Genomic DNA, 20019 nt, shown 5'->3' with positions numbered 1-20019 from the left:
CCTGAGCTGAGATCAAGAATCAGAGGCCTAACTGACTGAGCTACCCAGTCATCCCCAGAGTAGAATATTTAAAAAAAAAAATTTTTTTTAATGTTCATTCATTTTTGAGAGAAAGAGAATGAGCAGGGGAGGGGCAGAGAGAGAGAGAGAGACAGACAGACAGACAGACAGACAGAATCCAAAGGAGGCTCCAGGCTCTGAGCTGTCGGCACAGAGACTGACACTGGGCTAAAACTCATGAACCCCAAGATCATGACCTGAGCCAAAGTCAGACACTTAACCGACTGAGCCCCCCAGCTGCCCCCCAGAATAGAATGTTTTCAAAAATAGCTGAAGAAGAATTGATAGACACCTTTTGGGGGGAAATTTAGATTTCCTTGTCTGGTGAGAATGTGCTCTTATGTTTTGCAGGAAGATCATCAAAACGGCTCTGATCTAGAGGAAGTCATTTGTATCCTTTCCTCCAATAGGACAATTTGACAAAGGGACTGGACCTGACTCAGCCTGAGCTGGAGGAGTCATCCTGGTGTTGCTCTTCCAGGTGGGTGGAGAACAGGCAGCCGTATGGGTCACGCTTGAGCCGGGAACCTGCTGGTATTCGTCCAGAAGAAAGGCAACCCGGGAGGCCATGGCTGAGTGGATTTTAGCACACGAAGTCTGGCCATTCTTTTCTTCTGTCCAGTTACAGTGATGCAGATTTGTATAGTGTTTCCATTGTTCCTCTGTGAGAAGCTCAAACTGCTACAAGGAAAATAAGGAAAGAAAGAGAGGACAACTTACCATATTTGTGCCAAATAACTAAGCCAGACTTGTGGGAAAGGTACTCATGGGCAGGGAATTCTCTAGAGTGGGCTCTGTGAGCTAGCAGGAGCTTCTGGAAGTGACTAAGCCATACTAGCTCAAAAGTTGTGTTTCTTATTCTCTTTGGGGAAATGGCTAATAATATTTATCTCTTATTTACAAGGCAGGAGGAAAGCTTGGCATAGGAATTAGATGACCTGAGTTCTAATCCTGCACTGCCATCAGCTAGGCAGCCACGTGGCCTTGAACCAAGTGATGCACTTTTCTGGGCCTCAGTTTCTTTATATTTCAAATAGAGGCATTGGCACATAACCCTAGCATCTGAAATGAATGTGCAATCAGGTTTTGATTTAATGCATCCCTCCTACGGTGGGCAGGATGTGATCAATCTTCACACCCCACTGCCTCGTACCAATAGAATCTCGTCTTTGATTTGCCGAGCCCGGTCTCCTAACTGAAACTCCAGCTCCTCCACCTGCTGCCGCAGGGCCTGGCGTAGAGTCTGCAGTTGCTCTGCCTCTTCCCTGCACGGAAAGAATAGAAAATCACCAAATTTCACATCACCTCCAAGCGCAGTCCTCCATCATCCCTCTCAAGATGCAGGTCACTCCTCTGACATTTCTCTTCTCTTCTCTTCTCTTTTCTTCTCTTCTCTTCTCTTCTTTTCAGTTTATTTATTTTGAGAGAGAGAGAAAGACAGAGAGAGAGAGAGAGAGAGAGAGAGAGAGAGAGAGAGAGAAGAATCCCAAGCAGGCTCCACAAGGTCGGCGTGGAGCCTAAGGCAGGTCTCAAACCCACAAACCATGAGATCATGACCTGAGTTGAAACCGAGAGTCCGAAGCTTAACTGACTAGTCACCCAGGTGCCTCACTCCTCTGGCATTTCTTAAAAGGGAATGTCACCTTCTTTATTTGTATCAGTTGCAGACATAGGTATATTACCAGGGCAGGTTTTCTTTCTTTTAAAGTGTTTTTTTTTTTTTAACTTATTTATTTTTGAGAGACAGAGCTTGAGCAGGGGAGGGGCAGAGAAAGAGAGAGACACAGAATCAGAAGTAGGCTCCAGGCTCTGAGCTGTCAGCACAGAGCCCAATGCGGGGCTCGAACCCGCAAACCACGGGATCATGACCTGAGCTGAAGTCGGATGCTCAACCGACTGAGCCACCCAGGCGCCCCCGGTTTCCTTTCTTTTTTAAACAATTCTACTGCAGAATAATTTGCATCCCACAAAATTTACCTATTTTAACAGTATACTACAATGATTTTTAGTAAAGTTGCCAAGTGGTATCTCTCACCACCAGGCAGTTTAGGAATGCTTCCATCTGCCCCATAAAAGCTGTGCCCCTTAACAGTTGAACCCTATTCCCACCCTTCAGGACCAGGCAATGGCTAATCTACTTTTGGGATATATGCTTTTAATCTATGTGAAAATAATGCAGATTTTCAACATTTACATTTGCATAAGTCCCATTGACATCAATTGAAGATATCCTGCTGGCCACCCCCTCTTCCCAGCTGACTGCCCATCCTCTGACTTCAAATAGCCTTGGCCTTATAGAGTAAGTGTTGCTATCTAGCAAATAGCTCTCACTGACTCCCACTGAGAAAGCAAGGACAAGAACCGGAAAGCAAAGGAAAAGGACTCATTTCTCATTAATCCTGCTCCCTGGTGCTCATCTGTCCTGCCCTGATTACCTTTCCTTGCTCCAGGTGTGTGAGCTGCTACTTACTTTTATGACTCTCTTCAATAATTACCTTTCCTCCTCTGACATGTCCCTGTAAAAGAGTGCCTGCTGTCCTGTAAGGCGCCGTTCAATTTCCTCTAAATGCTCCCGGAAACACTGGCACACCGTCTTCATGGCTTCCATCTCCTTGACTGTGCACTGAGAACAATTAGAAAAGAGCTGAGAAGGGAGTCCTTCCTGATTCACTGCAAGAGCTCACCATGGCGGAGCCTGCCTTCCCACTTGGGCTCCCTGGTCTGCAGTGGAGCCCTATTGCTAATGTGTGGGGGAGAAAAGAGGGAAAGGCCAGCCTTTGGCTTCTCCAGGCTAGTGGAGGCAATACTGGTCTGGGACAGAAGAGCAGCTGTTATAGGACGGCCCTTGGTAGCATCATGTCCCAGAGACAGAAAGGCTGTCTGGAGGACTAGGTGATGTGGGGGTGCGAGGATGTAGATAAGGGAGAGCAGTAGACAAACGCCCAGAGCGAGGGCTTGTGCTTAGAAAAGTTGAGTCTTGTTAAATCTTGTTTAATTTGGGTGCTGAATACTGCCTCACTCTGAATCTCAATAACATTGAACACATCTGTCTGGATGGTATGTGTTTGATTAGAGAAAGTCTGCTTAGAATATTTTTTTATTAGTCTTAGCCCTGCTTAACCACAATCCCTGGTGGTGAAATCTGCAGGATCAGCTCCATGTAGCTAACAAGCTCATCTGGAGTAAGGCAGACATAGATGAGGCATCCTACTCTCTTCATGAAGTGAATCTAGAATTCAACTCTGTCTATTCTCCCTATCCTGCTCCTTATTGCTCCTGATGTGAACCGTTCTTTAAATCGTACTTTCTCTGCATGACTGTGCTTCTGCCTTGGTTTCCTAATTTATGTATCTTCCTGCAGCCCCTAAACCCAGTCCATTTGTCAGGAACCTCACGATTTGCTGAATTTTTACTAGTTACCTGCCTAGTTTTCCAGCCCAGGTTGGATCATGCTTTGAATAGATGCATGATCCAGAACCCCAGCATCTCCATCCATCTGACTTTAAGTGACATTAATGCTTTTTAGACTGTAATGCTCTCTCTCCCAGGCCTGGTAGAGCTTCTGGAAAGCTCTTTAATTTTTTTTTAATGTTTATTTATTTTTGAGATACCAAGAGAGACAGAGCATGAGGATGGGGGGCAGGCAGAGAGAGGAGATACAGAATCTGAAGCAAGCTTCAGGCTCTGAGCTGTCAGTACAGAGCCCATATGGGGCTTGAACTCACGAATGGTGAGATCATGACCTGAGCCGAAGTCGGATGCTGAACTGACTCAGCCACGCAGGCACCCCTGGAAAGCTCTTTAAAAGAAACTGATTTTCATGGCAGCCCTCTTTCAACTTCCTCTTATTCCTTCCACAGAGACTGGTCTTACAACTGTGTTAATTCCTCTTAGCCCTGTTTTTAGGAAGTTCCAGATTTCTTACTCTTGTCCCCAAAACGCCATGGTCAAATCCTGGCAGCCTCATGGTTATTTTTACTGAAATTGTCACAATGGATATACTTTCCTTCAAGTGATGTTTTTCTACTGAAAACTCCTCATCATTTTGCTTTGAGAGTTCAGTTTTGATTCCGTCCTCTAATATTTTTATATGAAAAACATACTTTACATGGCAAAACTCTCAAATTACTTTGGCTTCAGTGTGAGTACATTCGAACCAGGTAGAGGAGTCTTTGAACTGTTATTGATGTTGACAAGCATGCTTGAAAGGTGACCTCAGTAGGGCTCTTGAAACCAGAAAAATCTTAGAGGCCACGGAGGGCTCTTATTATAGAGAAGTGTTCTGAAACGGAATGGCAAACTGACTTGTCCAAGGTCAAAAAAGGGCAGATTTCAAGCCCAGGTATCCTGATTCATTTATTCTCTTCTCAAGATCTAACTGAGTTATAGCAGGGATTATTAACTACAGTGTAGCTGGACATAGGGAGAAGTTATTCGTTTCTTAAGAGTGAGTTGTTTGAATGGTCCTAATTGACAAGTTCTAGGGATGGTGAGGCCAGGGGCATGGAAATATGGCGCTCAAGTAGGCTGAGCATTAGAGACATTAAATATTACGCTTCATCTAGTTATTTTAGGGTAACCCTTTGTGATTGGAAGGCATGCAGGGCTGGGATGTAGGAATAACTGATGGCCATTTGGTCCCTGAGAAGGGAGTGATGTGGAAGATTCTGAAACACTGCCATCTTCTGGTCATTTGGAAATACTAAAGCTACATTTCAGCTCTAGAACAGGTATAGAAGTAGTTTCAGAAAAAAGGAAAAATTTCGGCAAGGAAAACAAAAAAGAAGTTGTTTTGAACTCTTTTTTCCAATATAAGTGTTGGGTTGTAACCCAAGGTTAATTGAAGGTCTACTTTGCTGACCCAAGCCCATTAAAACAGACTTTAACTTCAATAGTAAGAGCAACAGCACCAGAAAACATTGAAACTTCACTTTTGAGTTGGCTCCGATTACTTTCTACGTTCTGTGTATGCTTCCTTTTTATTTAAATCTAAATAATAAACATTATAGAAGCATTTTCTAATATCTAAAAATCTTTTTCAGATAATATCATTTTCTTTCCTGGAGAGTTTTTTTAAATTAATAAATTATTATGAAGAATTCACACACATATATAAGAATTAATCATACCCACAAACCATTATTTTAGATGACCCACAGGACAACAAAAATGGAATCTGCCAATTAGTCAAATGAGTCTCTGCACAGTTACATATTTCTCTGTAAGGGGATGAGATGGGGATTTTTTCTGAGTCTTTTATCTAAAATTGCACTTACTTTCAATGCGCAGTTGGAACTTCCATTGACAGGTAAGAGATAGTACCTGTCCCTGCCTATAATCTTCATGTGGTTCAAGATCCATTTTCCAGATAATTTTTTTTTATAAATAATTTTTGTAGTCCTAGTTAGCACTTAGCATCTGATTTAGAGACATTTTTCTCCAGAATATTTTTCAGGCCTTACAAACCCAGACTCACTCACCATAGATGGCTTTTCTCTTCATTCTTGAGTTTGTTCTTCAGTTTAAGTAGCCTCCTCTCATGGGTGAATGCATTCCCCCATTTTTACTTGCTTTTCTGCAAGTGTGTGTGTGTGTGCATGTGTGTATACCCGCATGTAAGTATAATAATGCAAGTGTGTGTGTTGATTATTTTCTTTGAATGTATGGTTGTGGTTCCTTGAATCTAAATATGGAGAAATGCACTGTCATCTAATAAAACCTGACATGCTATGCATTTCAGGATGTATAATGTCAGATCAAGTTGTTGTAAAAATAGCATCAAAAAATTTTTTTAATGTTTATTTTTGAAGGAGAAAGAGACAGAGTGTGAGCAGGAGAGGGACAGAGAGAGCAGGAGACACAGAATCTGAAGCAGGCTCCAGGCTCCCAGCTGTCAGCACAGAGCCCGACATGGGGCTTGAACCCGTGAGATCATCACCTGAGCTGAAGTTGGACTCTTAACTGACTGAGGCACCCAGGCGCCCCCTCATTTTTTTTTTGGATAATTGTGAATTCTAGGAGCAGAGCAGGCTAAGGTAATGTGAGACAAGGTTTTAGAAGACATGAGCTGGTTGTATGGACACTCTCATTTAAACGCCTACTCATTTGCAAGCCACACACAAGTCTAAAGATGGTCATTGTGCATAATGAGATGCAAAACCCCTGTATTTTCTGCAGAAGTGCTGATGTCTCATAGTGTCAAGTGAAGAGAAAGGTCTATTTCCAGTTGCCAGATCTCTCCGCACAGCTGGGGCTACGTGGGCCCAAGGTCATCTGTTAACACCAGCTAGAGAAATGAGGAGGGCTCTGTCTGCATGGAGGGTCACTCACCCCTGGAGCTGGCTCAGGCTTAATTGGTGGTCCTCGTTCTAATCAGTGTCTTCCTGCCTGGCTTCCAGAGCCAGTCCTTATCCTGTACCTGGCTCTGAGCTTCCCCCCATGCTATGTCTCAGAAGCAGCCATACAATTAGCATTTTCTAGGGCTTTCTGTGTGCTGGGCACTGTTTTGAGTGCCTGAGTGTGCTGAGTGCTTCTCTCACTTAACCCTAAGCCTGACTCTTAGAGGTTAAGCAATCTCTCACTTAACCTAAAACAAGCCTGTGTTGGTGGCATGAATAGTCTCCCTATTTTACAAAACAGGCTCAGAGAGCATTCATACCTTGTGCTAGATTATTCAGCTAAGTGAATTTAGGACAGAGAACTATTCAGTCAGACTGAATTGGAGATGAGGTACAGATGCGTTACTGTTTATAACCTTACACATGACTTTATTGTTCTAGATCCCTCTGTAAATGGGGATTAATAATGAAATTTGCCTCCTTACTTCAGAAGGTGATTGATTGGACGCATCAGATAAGAAGAAATTTGAAGGCATATATGGTAAGCTATAAAACACTTTACAGGTACTACTCATGATCTGAGATAGAAAGGCATGCCCTCAGTGCCCGCATTCAGGAGGCCTGAACATTATCCCCAACGTGGTATCGCTCCATCTGTCTTCCCGTCTTTGCAGAGATGAATACTTACAGAACACAACTCCCTCACTGTAGTGTCCTGAAGGATGTTCAAAGTCTTCATGAACTGGGCCTCCAGATGATTATGGAAGCATGGGCAGTCCCTATAGGCTGAGGGTGCAGGGTTGGGGCTCTGCCTCTCTGAGTGGCAGTGTGAACAGTGATGACAGCAGACACAGCAGTGAGCGGGTACGGCATGGCTGATGCCCGCTGGGTAGATACGAGGGAAGCCTGTGTCTAGAGAGGCAGATTTGGTGAGACTTGGGGCCGAACAGCAATGCCAGGGCCTAGGCTCACATATATAGGTCTGAATGGAAACATCACTGCACTGTCTTGATTCTGTCTCCAGTCCTGGTTCTGTTGTGGGGACAGGGTCACACAGAGTGCATTCTAAAGTTGTTCCTTTAGAATCAGTCCCCAGAGCCACAGCATTCTGAGCAGCCGATGCCAGATTGGAGGACATCTGGACCATCACAGCCTTGGAGCTAACAGTGTTTGAGTCAGCATTTGGAGGAAGGTTTTCCATCTCAGATTCTGCTCTAGGTGGTATTTGACCCAAAGCACTAAACGTTGGCTTTGCTTGGGGAGTATCTCCAGCCAGTTTGCCTAGGTGGGGAATGGACTTTTCGGATATTTGAATGAGGTCAGCTGTATAGGGCACGACGTTACTGGGCTTGGGGACGTGCTGTGGTGGACTTTCTCCCATTGGTAAGATACTGTTGGTGTCAGAATAAGTTTTACTGCCTTCTTCTTCGGTTGGGGCCTCAGAGTCAACATGGAGGAACTTGTTGTGAGCAGGTTCCATTCCAGGTGATCTTTGGAACTCGCAGCAGTGGCTTTGCACATGTGTTTCCCCAGGCCCCTCAGGCTTCAGCAACCCGTCCTTCATTTTTGCGATATGGGTCGCCATAAACCCCAGAGGACAATCACGTGTGGAGGTGACTGTGCCCACCACAGTCTCACATGCAGTTGGGGGCATGGGTGGGCGCTGCCTCACATGGCTCCCTTTCCCCGAGGGCTCTCCCCTTCTGGTGGTCCTGTGAAGGGCACTGTCCGGAGTCAGTGGCCGTGGTGGCTCCTCCATGTCCTCAAACTGAGACTCTTTCTCCGCCATTTGTATCGAGGCCTTTTCTTCCAAGAGACTCCAGCCTTGATATGGAAAGGATGTGCTCACCATACCTTTGTAATCAGACTCATCTGACTCTGGTTGGCAGCTCTGGGGTGAGACTGCATGCTGGCTCTGATCCCTCGGCTGTCTACATCCATCCTCAGCAGGACTCTGGCTGCTTGGCAAGGAAGGCATCTGTGTGAGAAACCAGGATAAAGGCAAATGGGTCGGGAGGGTGGTGGAGGCACTCGGTTTAAGAAGTGGGTACGTCTGGGGCACCTGGGTGGCTCAGTCTGTTAAGCGTCTGACTCTTCATCTTGGCTCAGGTCATGATCTCACGGTTCATGGATTTGAGCCCCACCTCTGACTCCACGCTGCAGACCCTGCTTTAGATTTTCTCTCTTTCTCTCTCTCTCTCTCTCTCTCTCTCTCTCTGCCCCTCCTCAGCTCACACACGCGCGCTCTCTCTCTGTCTCTTGGAAAAAAAAATGTGTGTGTCGTTTCTTTATCATTACCATTGACTTAGGAGTCAGGAGATCAGGGTTACAAATTCAGGTTTATGTTAGTTTACTACTTTAACTGGGACCTTCTCTCTAGGAGGCTCACCTTCGTTATTTAGCAAAGTCAAAAGAAAAAAGAAAGGAAAGGAATGCTAAGCTTTATGGCACCTTGCTTTTTTTTTTATTTGTTTAATGTTTATTTATTTTTGAGAGAGACAGAGTGTTGAGTGGGGGAGGGGTAGAGAGAGAGGGAGACACAGAATCCGAGGCAGGCTTGGAGCTGTCAGCAAGGAGCCCGAGGCAGGGCTCGAACTCAAGGACTGCTAGATCATGACCTGAGCTCAACTGGCTGAGCCCCCCAGGTGTCCCTATGGCACCTTGTTTATTGTGACTTCATCGTCCCCTGTCCCTTGGGTGCCTAGGGTGCATATCTTCTTTTTTTTTTTTTTTAATTTTTTTTTCAACGTTTTTTATTTATTTTTGGGACAGAGAGAGACAGAGCATGAACGGGGGAGGGGCAGAGAGAGAGAGGGAGACACAGAATCGGAAACAGGCTCCAGGCTCTGAGCCATCAGCCCAGAGCCCGACACGGGGCTCGAACTCACGGACCGCGAGATCGTGACCTGGCTGAAGTCGGACGCTTAACCGACTGCACCACCCAGGCGCCCCAAGGGTGCATATCTTCTAAGGGCTGGTTGCTCTTTTCCAAATGTGGCAGCGTGTTATCTACTTATCTTTCTTTTTACTCCTATTCCAGCCCTCCAGGGACTTTCTACCTGCAGGGGCAGTGGTTCTGGTGGTTCATCCAGGAACCCGCTGCTGTCAGACTGGCAGCTGTTTTCTCTGTTCACTGTGGCACCTGTGGAAAGAAAAAGAGGCCTGGAGTAAGTGAAGGGAAATAGGCTGTCAACAGGACTGAGATCAACCCCCCTCTGTGCCCGACATGGCGTAGATCCTCATAAATGCCCAATGCAGAAATGTAGATGAAGGAGGGAATTACAAGGATTTACTTTATCGATTGTCAGAGGTGCCCATGGAAAATTGTGCCACTGGTTTCCTGATACAAGGAGTAAAAACATGAAATAAAGTAAAAAGAACTACCATCTCTTAAAACTAAATAACAAATGATTGTGATGCGTCTTGACTAAGGGGAAGAAAATCCAGCAGGAAATACGTATATCTTAAATGCCACGCTGATAAAACAATAACAAACAAAATGTATATATCTGTGTGTATATATTTTGCAATGAACTGAATATTATGGCCCCCAAAAGTCATATGTTGAAATCCTAACCCCCACGGTGATGGTATTAAGAGGTGGGGCTTTCAGGAAGTGATCAGGAAATGAGAGCCGAGGTCTCATTAATAGAGTTAGTACCTTATAAAAAAGACCCCAGAGAGGAGAGCCCCCTTGTCCCTTCCACCAGGCAGGAACACAGTGAGAAGGTGACCATCTGTGGACCAGGAAGTGGCTCTTCACCAGGCACTGAAATGGCCCAGCACCTTGATCTTGAACTTCTAGCCTCCAGAACTGGGAGAAATACATTTCTGTTGTTTATAAGCCACTCAATGTGTGGTATTCTGTTATAGCAGCCCTAACTGACTAAGACATGTATATCTTCTTTATTTTTTTTTTTTAACAAAATGTTAGATAAGAACCTAGCTAGCTTCATCTGGACTCTATATGACTACAAGTCTGTGCTCATGTTTTAGACTGCTTCTCTTGTCATTGCAATAGGCTGGAAGGGGCAGAGAAAGAACAGTGTTAAGTGAGGGCAGATAACAACTTTGCAGACATAAGCGTCTGGAAATTCTAAATCTATTTGAACTTTTTGCATAGATATATTACGTTAGCGGGGGTGGGGGATATGGGTGGCTACTAGAGGATCAACTTCCTAAAGATTAAATTGTAGGATTTTTTTGCTGCTCTTTAATAAGAAATGCTTTATGGGGTTAGAAGAGGAAGTCACCTGGGCAGAGGGCATTTGGAGAATAGCCCTTCTTCTACAAGAAGCAGAAAGAGGAGCCTCATTTGTCCTAGGAGAAAGGTTGGGTGTGGGTCTGGGGAGTGGGGTTGTTGATGGATGTCATGCTTGCTATTTGGGATCTAAGTGAGAAACAGGGAATTTACCTTTGCTTGAAGAACTAGCTGCTGCAGAGGAGTTAAAAGCAAAGAGCACACAAACAAGCAGTCCAACCTCTGCTTAAGTGTTCTGGATCCAGCCCTCAAGGGAAGCCCCGCTAATAAGGGTAGCAGCACCTCATCTCCTTGTAGGACTCTCTCCCACCAGTCTTAACTGCCCATCTGTCTGAACAGAGATAATTGGTGGAGATGTGGTTCCAGAGGTGGTCGCCCCAACCCAAATTCCAACTATCCCATCCTGGGGTCAGAGTAAAGAGAAAGAAGCTTAGCTTTGTAGAATCTAAGTTTATAAACTCCATATTCATTAATTCAGCCTCAATTAAAGTGAAAATCTAAAAATCAGAGACTGTAAGTTTTTTTTAATATGAAATTTATTATCAAGTTGGTTTCCATACAACACCCAGTGCTCATCCTAACAGGTACCCTCCTCAATGCGCATTACCCACCCTCCCCTCCCTCCCACCCCCCATCAACCCTTAGTTTATTCTCAGTTTTTAAGAGTCTCTTATGGCTTGCCTCCCTCCCTCTCTAACTTTTTTTTTTCTTCCCCTCCCCCAAGGTCTTCTGTTAAGTTTCTCAGGACCCACATAAGAGTGAAAACATATGGTATCTATCTTTCTCTGTATGACTTATTTCATTTAGCATAACACTCTCCAGTTCCATCCACGTTGCTACAAAGGGCCAGATTTCATTCTTTCTCATTGCCAAGTAGTATTCCATTGTGCATACAAGCCACAATTTCTTTATCCATTCATCAGTTGATGGACATTTAGGCTCTTTCCATAATTTGGCTATTGTTGAAAGTGCTGCTATAAACATTGGGGTACAGGTGCATCAGCACTCCTGTATCCCTTGGGTAAATTCCTAGCAGTGCTATTGCTGGGTCATAGGGTAGATCTACTTTTAATTTTTTGAGGAACCTCCACACTGTTTTCCAGAGGGGCTGCACCAGTTTGCATTCCCACCGACAGTGCAAGAGGGTTCCCGTTTCTCCACATCCTCTCCAGCGTCTATAGTCTCCTGATTTGTTCATTTTAGCCACTCTGACCAGCGTGAGGTGGTATCTCAGTGTGGTTTTGATTTGTATTTCCCTGCTGAGGAGTGATGTTGAGCATCTTTTCGTGTGCTTATTGGCCATCTGGATGTCTTCTTTAGAGAACTGTCTATTCATGTTTTCTGCCCATTTCTTCACTGGATTATTTGTTTTTTGGGTGTGGAGTTTGGGGAGTTCTTTATAGATTTTGGATACTAGCCCTTTAATATGAGACTGTAAGTTTTTAATAGCTGAAACCTAGAGCGATGGGAGAAAATTTGAGAAAACAATGTCTTTGACCTTGCTGTTACCTCTTATTCTATAGTTAAGGGTAAAACATGGAAAATGGTTTCTGGTTATAGACTTAAAGAAGACTTCTGCTTCTGGCAAGTTGGAGTAATAAGAACTATATTTCCCTCCCCTGAAACAACTAAAAAACTGGACAAGGTATGTGAAAAAATGGTTTCAAGAGTACAGGCATCAGATAATTAAAAATGGCTGTAGCTGTCCCTGAAAGTCAGGAACAAATAATGTGGGCCCTATGATCACTCAGCTTCCTGCCTTGAGACGGTTTGCAGGCTGTGGTGTAGGGAGGGAGGGCAGACCCAGGCAGAACCTGGCAGACTCCCTAAGTTGAAAAGATAAAACTAAGAGTCTGGATGACTGAGCCAGTTGGAGTTTGCAGGGAAGAGTGGAAGAAAGGAGAGATCTTCACAAAGAGATAACTCACAGAAACCCCCCTTAGTATTTACCGGAGGGCTGATCAGCTCCTGAGGAAACACCAAAGACTAGGGAAAGAATCACTGGAAAGGATTAGAAGACACAGTGCCTACCACTCATGCAGGCCTGGAATAGTGCAATGCTTCCATCAGCCAGATTCCCAAGCCTCACAATTCTCAGAGCACTGGTGAGGCAGAGTACTCAGAAGGTCTTACTTCAGGAGTGAGGACTAATTAAGCCTAGAATGAGCATTTCCCCCCACATCACAAATCCTAAAAGTGAGAGTTGAAAGGATCAAACTGTTTCCCAGTAACTCAGCTGTGTCCCAGACCTAAGCTCAAGCATATTTATGGAAATAGAGTAATATCTACCACCCACAAAGTAAAATCTATAATATCTGGCATCTAACAAAAAATATCAGGCATGTAAAGAAGCAGAAAAGTATGACCCATAGTGAGGAAAACAACCCAATAAACTGAAACTGACACAGATGTTAGAATTACCTACCAGGATAATGGTCTGACTATGGTCCATATGTTTAAGAAGCTAGAAGAAAGATTAAATATGATAAGGAGGAGACTGCTAGATATTAAAAAATACCCAAATAGAAATTCCAATAATGAAAACTACAATGTCTCAGGTAAAATACATATTGGGTGGAATTAACAGCATTTTAGAAATTGCAGGAGAAAAAATTCATGAAATTGAAGACATAGCAGTAGAAAGTATCCCTAATACAAAACAGACATTATAGCTTTCAGCCTTTTGGCTAAGGTCAAGTGTAAAAAACAGAGATTAAAGAAAAATTTCTTTAAATCAAAAAAGCATCTGTGAGCCATGGGACAAGCCAAGTAATGGAACATGTAGGTCATTGGAATATCCCAAAGAGGAGGGGGTGCACTGGAAGAAATGTTTCAAAAAAAAAGTTTCTTTCAAGATGTTCAACAAACCCCAAGCACAAGAAATATATACCAAGAAGAAAACTGTACCAAGGTACATCAAAGTGAAATTTTCCAACACAAATGATGAAGAGAAAAGTCTTAAAATCAGCCAGAAACAAAAAGACACATTATACACAAAGGAAACAAAGTTAAGGAAGGCAGAGAGTTTCTCCCTGGAAATGATCTAAGTGAGAAGACAGTGGAGCGACATCATTACAGTGCTGCAAGAAAAAAAGGTGCAGGTAAGTTTTAAAGATTTTTTTTTTAATTCTCTAAATCTTTTTTTAATTTTTTTATTTTTTAAAAAAAAATTTTTTTAAACGTTTATTTTATTTTTGGGACAGAGAGAGACAAAGCATGAACGGGGGAGGGACAGAGAGAGAGGGAGACACAGAATCGAAACAGGTTCCAGGCTCCGAGCCATCAGCCCAGAGCCTGACGCGGGGCTCGAACTCACGGACCACGAGATCGTGACCTGGCTGAAGTCGGACGCTTAACCGACTGCGCCACCCAGGCACCCCTCTAAATCTTTTAAAATAACAACTAACTCTTTAAACAAAAAACACTAACAGTGTAGTGTGAGGTTTATAACAAAGACCTAGGAGAGTAAAACAAACGAACCAACAATCACCTGTTATAAAACTGAGTAGTTTATATGGAAGGAACTCCCTGTGAAGTTTCCCTTTAACTATGAGGTACAATCTTTACAGAGACCTCAGCCTGGGTAACAGAATACTTGTTTACTTGTTGACAAAGGAAATAGTGTATACCTGTTGTATATTTATTATAGGAAATTTACTTGTGTAATATTTACAGAATATGGTATAATATTTAAGACTTCACTGCTCTTGTTATAATTAACTCAACCAATATTAAAACTCTTCTAGAGTTTTAGTTTTTTAGTCTTCTAGGCTCTTAGTTTTGTCTTTCAAATCACCTATTTTTCTCCTTATATCAACTATGGCTATGAAATAAATGATGATTAGGGCAGAAACCTTTCAAACTCTCAATGCAGAATGTCAAATACTTTTTTGGTACCACCCAAGGGCCCTGATCACTTTGGCTGGGGCCTCTCCACTGACTAGCCCTCCAGAGTGGATGGCTGATCGTCAAGAGTTTTCTACACAAGACTCCTGTTCCAGTTTACGTGCTTTGGGACCCACATTCTACTTAGCCCCCAGAACCACTTTGCAGTAGACAGAGCATGGGACAGGAGAAAGCAAGAAGGGACTGATTTTTACCGCTCACTCTCTGTCCTCATACCATGTAAACGTTAAATGGCCCAGAGATATTCGATAGCTGGGTTGAACCTTGCTGAAGGACGGACAAAACAGCTTTGGAACCTCTTCCTCTTTCTATATGTTTTGGTGCAAGATTTGCACCGCAAGCTGTGAAGGACTCCAGGTACCTCATTAGTCTTTGAACTTACTAGATAATCCCTAACCAATTACTATTATTGAGTATAAGCTTCATATAAAATGGTTGCTATTCCTCTTCTTACAAGTCTAAGATGAAATTGTGCATTCAAGTACTAGAACAAAATTCTATGTTGGAGTTCATTCCTCCATATGCTGGTTGGTCCATATCAATCTGGTCCAAATGGAGATAAACAACCACTAACATAAAGGGCCTCTAAAAGGTAAAAAGAGTAATTTCCTCTAAGATGGATGTTTAAAAATTATAACCGTTACCTTCAGTTAATTACACTAGTGCAAAGCACAACAAACAAAAACAACAAAAATAACCTCTGAAACTCATTTAAGTGTAGTTGTGAAACAACCAGATTTTGAGAGTTTTTCTTTGATGGTGAGATCAAATGGTGGAATTGGGCATAGTTCTCCCAGGAATAGAGGCTTGTTTACCTTGTATTTTAGGAGTCAAATACATGCATCTGAATCATTTAGAAAGAGTCACCAAGCAAAATGTGGGCCAGTTTACAGATGGTTTAGTTTCTTCAGAAAACTAAAAATCTTTCTTGCCTATAAACCACCTTTTCAGCAACTAGACAATAAACATCTTGAAATTGGGTTTGCAAAATTCTAAACATTCCCTTAAGGTTGTAGCAATTAAATGATACAAAGGGTGAGAAACTCCCCCACCCAGGGTGGCTACAATAGATCAATAGATGATAAAACAAACAGACAAATTCAAATGTGTTTGTTTGTTACTCCTATGTCCTCACACCTAATAAGTGATATGGAGAGCAAGACTTATGGGAAGACAGTATGGCCTCTGGTGGGAGTGATGGAAGTACTACCAGCACCCCCAGGCCAACCCAGCTCAGTTGCTGACGCCATCTAGGCCAGGTTTGGGAGAACTTTAGAAGCCTCATCACCTACAATGGAATTTTCCACAGACTCTTAATATGCCCAAGAACTACAGCTCCTCCTTAATTCACTAGGTTGGGGCCTTGACTTCCCACCTTACCTCTACCTACCAGTCTTTTTCTCCTAGCTAGATCTTATTATTCAAACCCTCCACTACGGGAGGGATCCTGTTCCAAACCACCATCAGCCATCTTATGGGTTTGTCATGCCCCTTTTAGACTGCTGGGTCCCCCACTCTGCCAATCCCGTAGCTCAAGGGGGCTAACTTCTCTACATCATATGTTACTGAGATCCATACAGGTCCCATAACTGAGTCATTTAGAAAATCTGGAACCAGATCTACTAGATTCAGATTCTGACTCTCTCATTTATTAGCTGTGTGATCTAGGGCACGCCATTTATGCTCTCTGAATGTTTCATCATGGGAAAAAGAATAAATGTGGTAATGATAGATTACTTGTGGGTTGTGATGAGGGTAATATTTAATACTACATGTTGGATACACGAATACTTGAAGACTTTCTGTACATGTAAAAGATTATATATATATATATAAATTTTTGTGACAGATTAACATTACCAATTAGAATTCTGTCACTATTAATATTAATAAATTATATTAATAACTTAATAATATTAATAAATATCATTAATATGTACCATTATTAATATTAATATTTGTTAGAAATGACTTTTTTCAGCACAGGACTGTCTTCACAGAGTTAGATTTTACCGTCCCAGGTGGGTGGACCCTGCCTGGGTAAGACTGCTTCACTGCCTAATAAGTTTGAAACATTTCTGCCCGCCAGGAGACAGATGCCTCAGGCACTTTGCCTGAATAATCAGCAGGTGGCAGCATTACACCAACCACAGAACAGAGGAGCCAGGGCCCCGCCCCGAGTCTCTGGAATGGCTAAAACTAGTCAGAAAAGTCAACTCAAAGGGTTGCTTTTCTGAGCTGAGCTGATAATAACTTCTGAATCCTAAGTAGAGAGTTTTACTCTCAATGTAGTCTGAGTTCCTAGAGGCTCAGGAGAAAGGAAGTCTATGAAGTTGAAACATAAATGAGGGAGGGAGGAAAAGAAAAGGAGTCTTTAGGGGGTGTACCATGTGCTGGAGTTGTATAGAGCAGAATAGTTCAGCCTTAAATTGGGGCTCACTGTCTACATGGATCTATTATACTTCACCGATTTCTTTGCCATGTTCCCCTCCCTTCTGCCTCCTAGTGGGAGAAAATTCTGTGACAGCTCTGTGGTGAGGTTGAGTCACAGAGGCCAATTATCTTGGAACTGGACTGGACATTACAGACTATGCAAACTTAGATGCCTCAGGAGCTGGGCATGGCATAAGCTTGTGAAGCAGCTAGAATGCAAGACAATAGGGACAGTGTGAAGTGTCTGGACTCCAGAGGCTGTGTTCCCCCAAAGGCATTTTAAAAATGAATTTTACATGTTTTATAGAGCAAACAAAAGTCAGTTCTCCAGGTTGGAAGATAGAATGGTGTCACCTATCATCCAAATGCAGGAATCCCTTCCAGAAAATTCCTTACAGGTGGTCATCTAGCTAGTGCTTACACGTTTGTGGTGACAGGGACCTACTTCTATCAAGTCAGAGCATATCATACCTTTTATAAAATGCTTGTTATATTGAGCTGAATCTGCTTTAGCATTTTCCATTTCTTGGTCATAGTTTGCTCCAGGGAGTAATACCGAACATGTTTAACCCCTTTTCCTCAAGACAGCTCTCTTGTACTCTCCAGGCCTTTCCTCCTCAGCTTAAATATCCCCAGATCCTTTAAATCAGCCCTCACAGGGCAGAGTTTTCAAGCCATTGTCTTGTACTTTTGAATAAGCATTACCCAGTAATGTTTGCTATATGATCCAGGACTCAGAACTAGATTCAGTAGGTGCGATGTGGTCTGACCAACATGGAGTACAGGAGGATTCCCCTTTGCCTACTTCTGAATATTTCACTCCTATCCACACAGCCCAAGGGTTAGTCTAGTCAGATGGGTTCCCAGTTGAGTTATACTGAGATCAGTCTCTATTTTGTTTTCTTGTGAAATTTGGTCTGGCTAATCCTGTCAAGATAATTTTGATCTTCATTCTAAAATCTGTTGGTGTTACCTTTGGCTTTGAAACCCATTCTTGCTGTGGGCCAAGCCACTGAGAATACTCTGAAGAGAAGAGGCCACGACACAGAGCCGGGGGGTGCTCTACTGCAAACCCTCATTCTTTCATTTCACAAACGTTCACTGGGCGCCTGCAGGATCCTATACTGTTCTAGAAACTCCTGCACATCAACAAAGGTACCCGCCCTCACAGAGCTTATATTTATCTTGACTGTGATCCTAGAACTGAAGAATGGCTGAGAACATTCGTGATTGTGGCAAATATTCCTGAAGCAATTTGATTCTTCCTTCTATGCCAGCAGGCTTAGACGGAGGAGTTTCTATCCTATCAAGATTTCTACATAAGGTTTTTATAACTTCCATGAGTGCCTTCTCGACATTTTTGTTTCAACCTCTTGTTACCTGGGAATTCTTCCTTCCTTTCTTTTTCTTTTTTTTTTCTTTTCTCTCTTTCTCTCTTTCCCTTTCTTCCTTCTCTCTGTCTCTGTTCGTTTATTGCTCTAGGCTTAGCAGTCTTTCCTCTGTTCTTTAGTGAGAACGAACTTTCTTTATCATTACCAAAAAAAAAAAAAAAAAAAAAAAAAGAGAGACAGAGACAGAGACAGAGACAGAGACACAGAGAGAGAAGCTGCTTCTCTAAGCTGCTACTTTTGGCTTAATACCATTAGTTGTTTTTTAGCATTGCAGAAGTAGTACATGCTGGTGAAGAAAATTATGAAAATGAAAAAATGTCAATAAGAAAATAAAAATCACCTATACTCTAACCATGCAGGAAAATTACTATAATATGTCTCTAGGTCTTTAAATCCATCACAGTTTCTTTGTGCACCTGTCTGTGTGTATTTTGTGAAATTAAAATCATAACAGACACAACTTATAATCTGCTTCTTTTCACATAATAGATGTGAGCTTTTTTCTTTCCAAAAATTCCTTGTAATGTGTGTGTGCACATGTGTGTGGTTGTGAACACATGCATTTCTTTTTCAGACTGTGGTATAAGAATTGTGCCACTTGTGTGGCAAATAACTGGCTAGGTTTCTGTCGGTTTCTATGCCCTCAAGCAGCCTGGAGAGCTGATATTGTATTATTTGCTTAAACTTTTAAAAGAGCTCAGCCATAAAACCACTGACTATGGCACATTTTAAAAGATACAATTTTTTGATAATTTTTAATTTTGGCAATAGTTACTAATATTTCAGGATTTCTACCTCTTGGATTGATAGTAATTCTTACTTTTCTATTTTTATTTTTTATTAAAATTTTTTTTTAACATTTATTCATTTTTGAGAGACAGAGAGAGACAGAGCACAAGTAGGGGTTGGGCAGAGAGAGAGAGAGAGAGAGGGAGACACAGAATCCAAAGCAGGCTCCAGGCTCTGAGCTGTCAGCACAGAGCCCAATGCAGGCCTTGAACTCATGAACCGTGAGATCATGACCTGAGCTGAAGTCAGACATCTAACCGACTGAGCCACTCAGGAGCCTCAATTCTTATTTTTTAAAATTTATTTTCTAATGTCATTAGTCAGATAATTTATTTTCATTCTAATGTCTCTAAAAAGAGAAAAGACTATGTCTATGCCTCTTAAGATAGCTTTGGACTTATTTCATAAGTTTTTATATGGTCCCTCTTTTTAAAAAAAATTCCATAGTATCTAATAGTAATGCTGTCATTCCTGTTTTCTTTTTCTTTTTCGCATTGGCATACATTGTGGTATATTTTTGCCCATTCATTTTTCTTTTAGGTTTTCTGTGATTCCTTATTTTAAATGTGGATAAATTTTTAAATGACTTTTGAGTCTTTTCCTTTGTTAGATGCACTATTCCATCTATAACTACTTTCATAAGATATGCATTTGGTCTCAATGTTTGTAATTTTATGTTTTCTATTTTTATAACTGGAATTCATTCAGCAAATATGTGATATACTTGATGAAAATCTGAAAATAGGCATCACTTATAGTTCACGACAATCTCTTCTGCTGAGCTGGAATTCAGCCTTAGAATATTTAACAGTTCGACATTACCAATGGCTGATACAAATCA

The 20019-nt window shown here is 42.3% G+C and overlaps 1 protein-coding gene across 4 annotated transcripts in view; it reads right to left on the bottom strand.

The window, feature by feature from the left end:
* Positions 1–236: 236 nt before the first annotated feature.
* Positions 237–20019, bottom strand: part of ITPRID1 (ITPR interacting domain containing 1) — a 288990-nt gene continuing 269207 nt past the window's right edge. For all 4 annotated transcript variants that reach the window (XM_047850300.1, XM_047850299.1, XM_047850302.1 and 1 more), the window contains 5 exons: positions 9458–9540; positions 7087–8376; positions 2556–2683; positions 1214–1325; positions 237–741 (listed from right to left, as the gene is read on the bottom strand). In XM_047850300.1, the coding sequence (XP_047706256.1) occupies positions 436–741; positions 1214–1325; positions 2556–2683; positions 7087–8376; positions 9458–9540 (1919 nt within the window). In that variant the 3' untranslated portion in view covers positions 237–435. The remainder of the gene's footprint in view (positions 742–1213; positions 1326–2555; positions 2684–7086; positions 8377–9457; positions 9541–20019) is intronic.

This window comes from Prionailurus viverrinus, chromosome A2, assembly GCF_022837055.1.
Source record: "Prionailurus viverrinus isolate Anna chromosome A2, UM_Priviv_1.0, whole genome shotgun sequence".
NCBI classification, from domain to species: Eukaryota; Metazoa; Chordata; class Mammalia; order Carnivora; family Felidae; genus Prionailurus; species Prionailurus viverrinus.
This window is presented reverse-complemented; position numbering and strand designations above follow the sequence as displayed.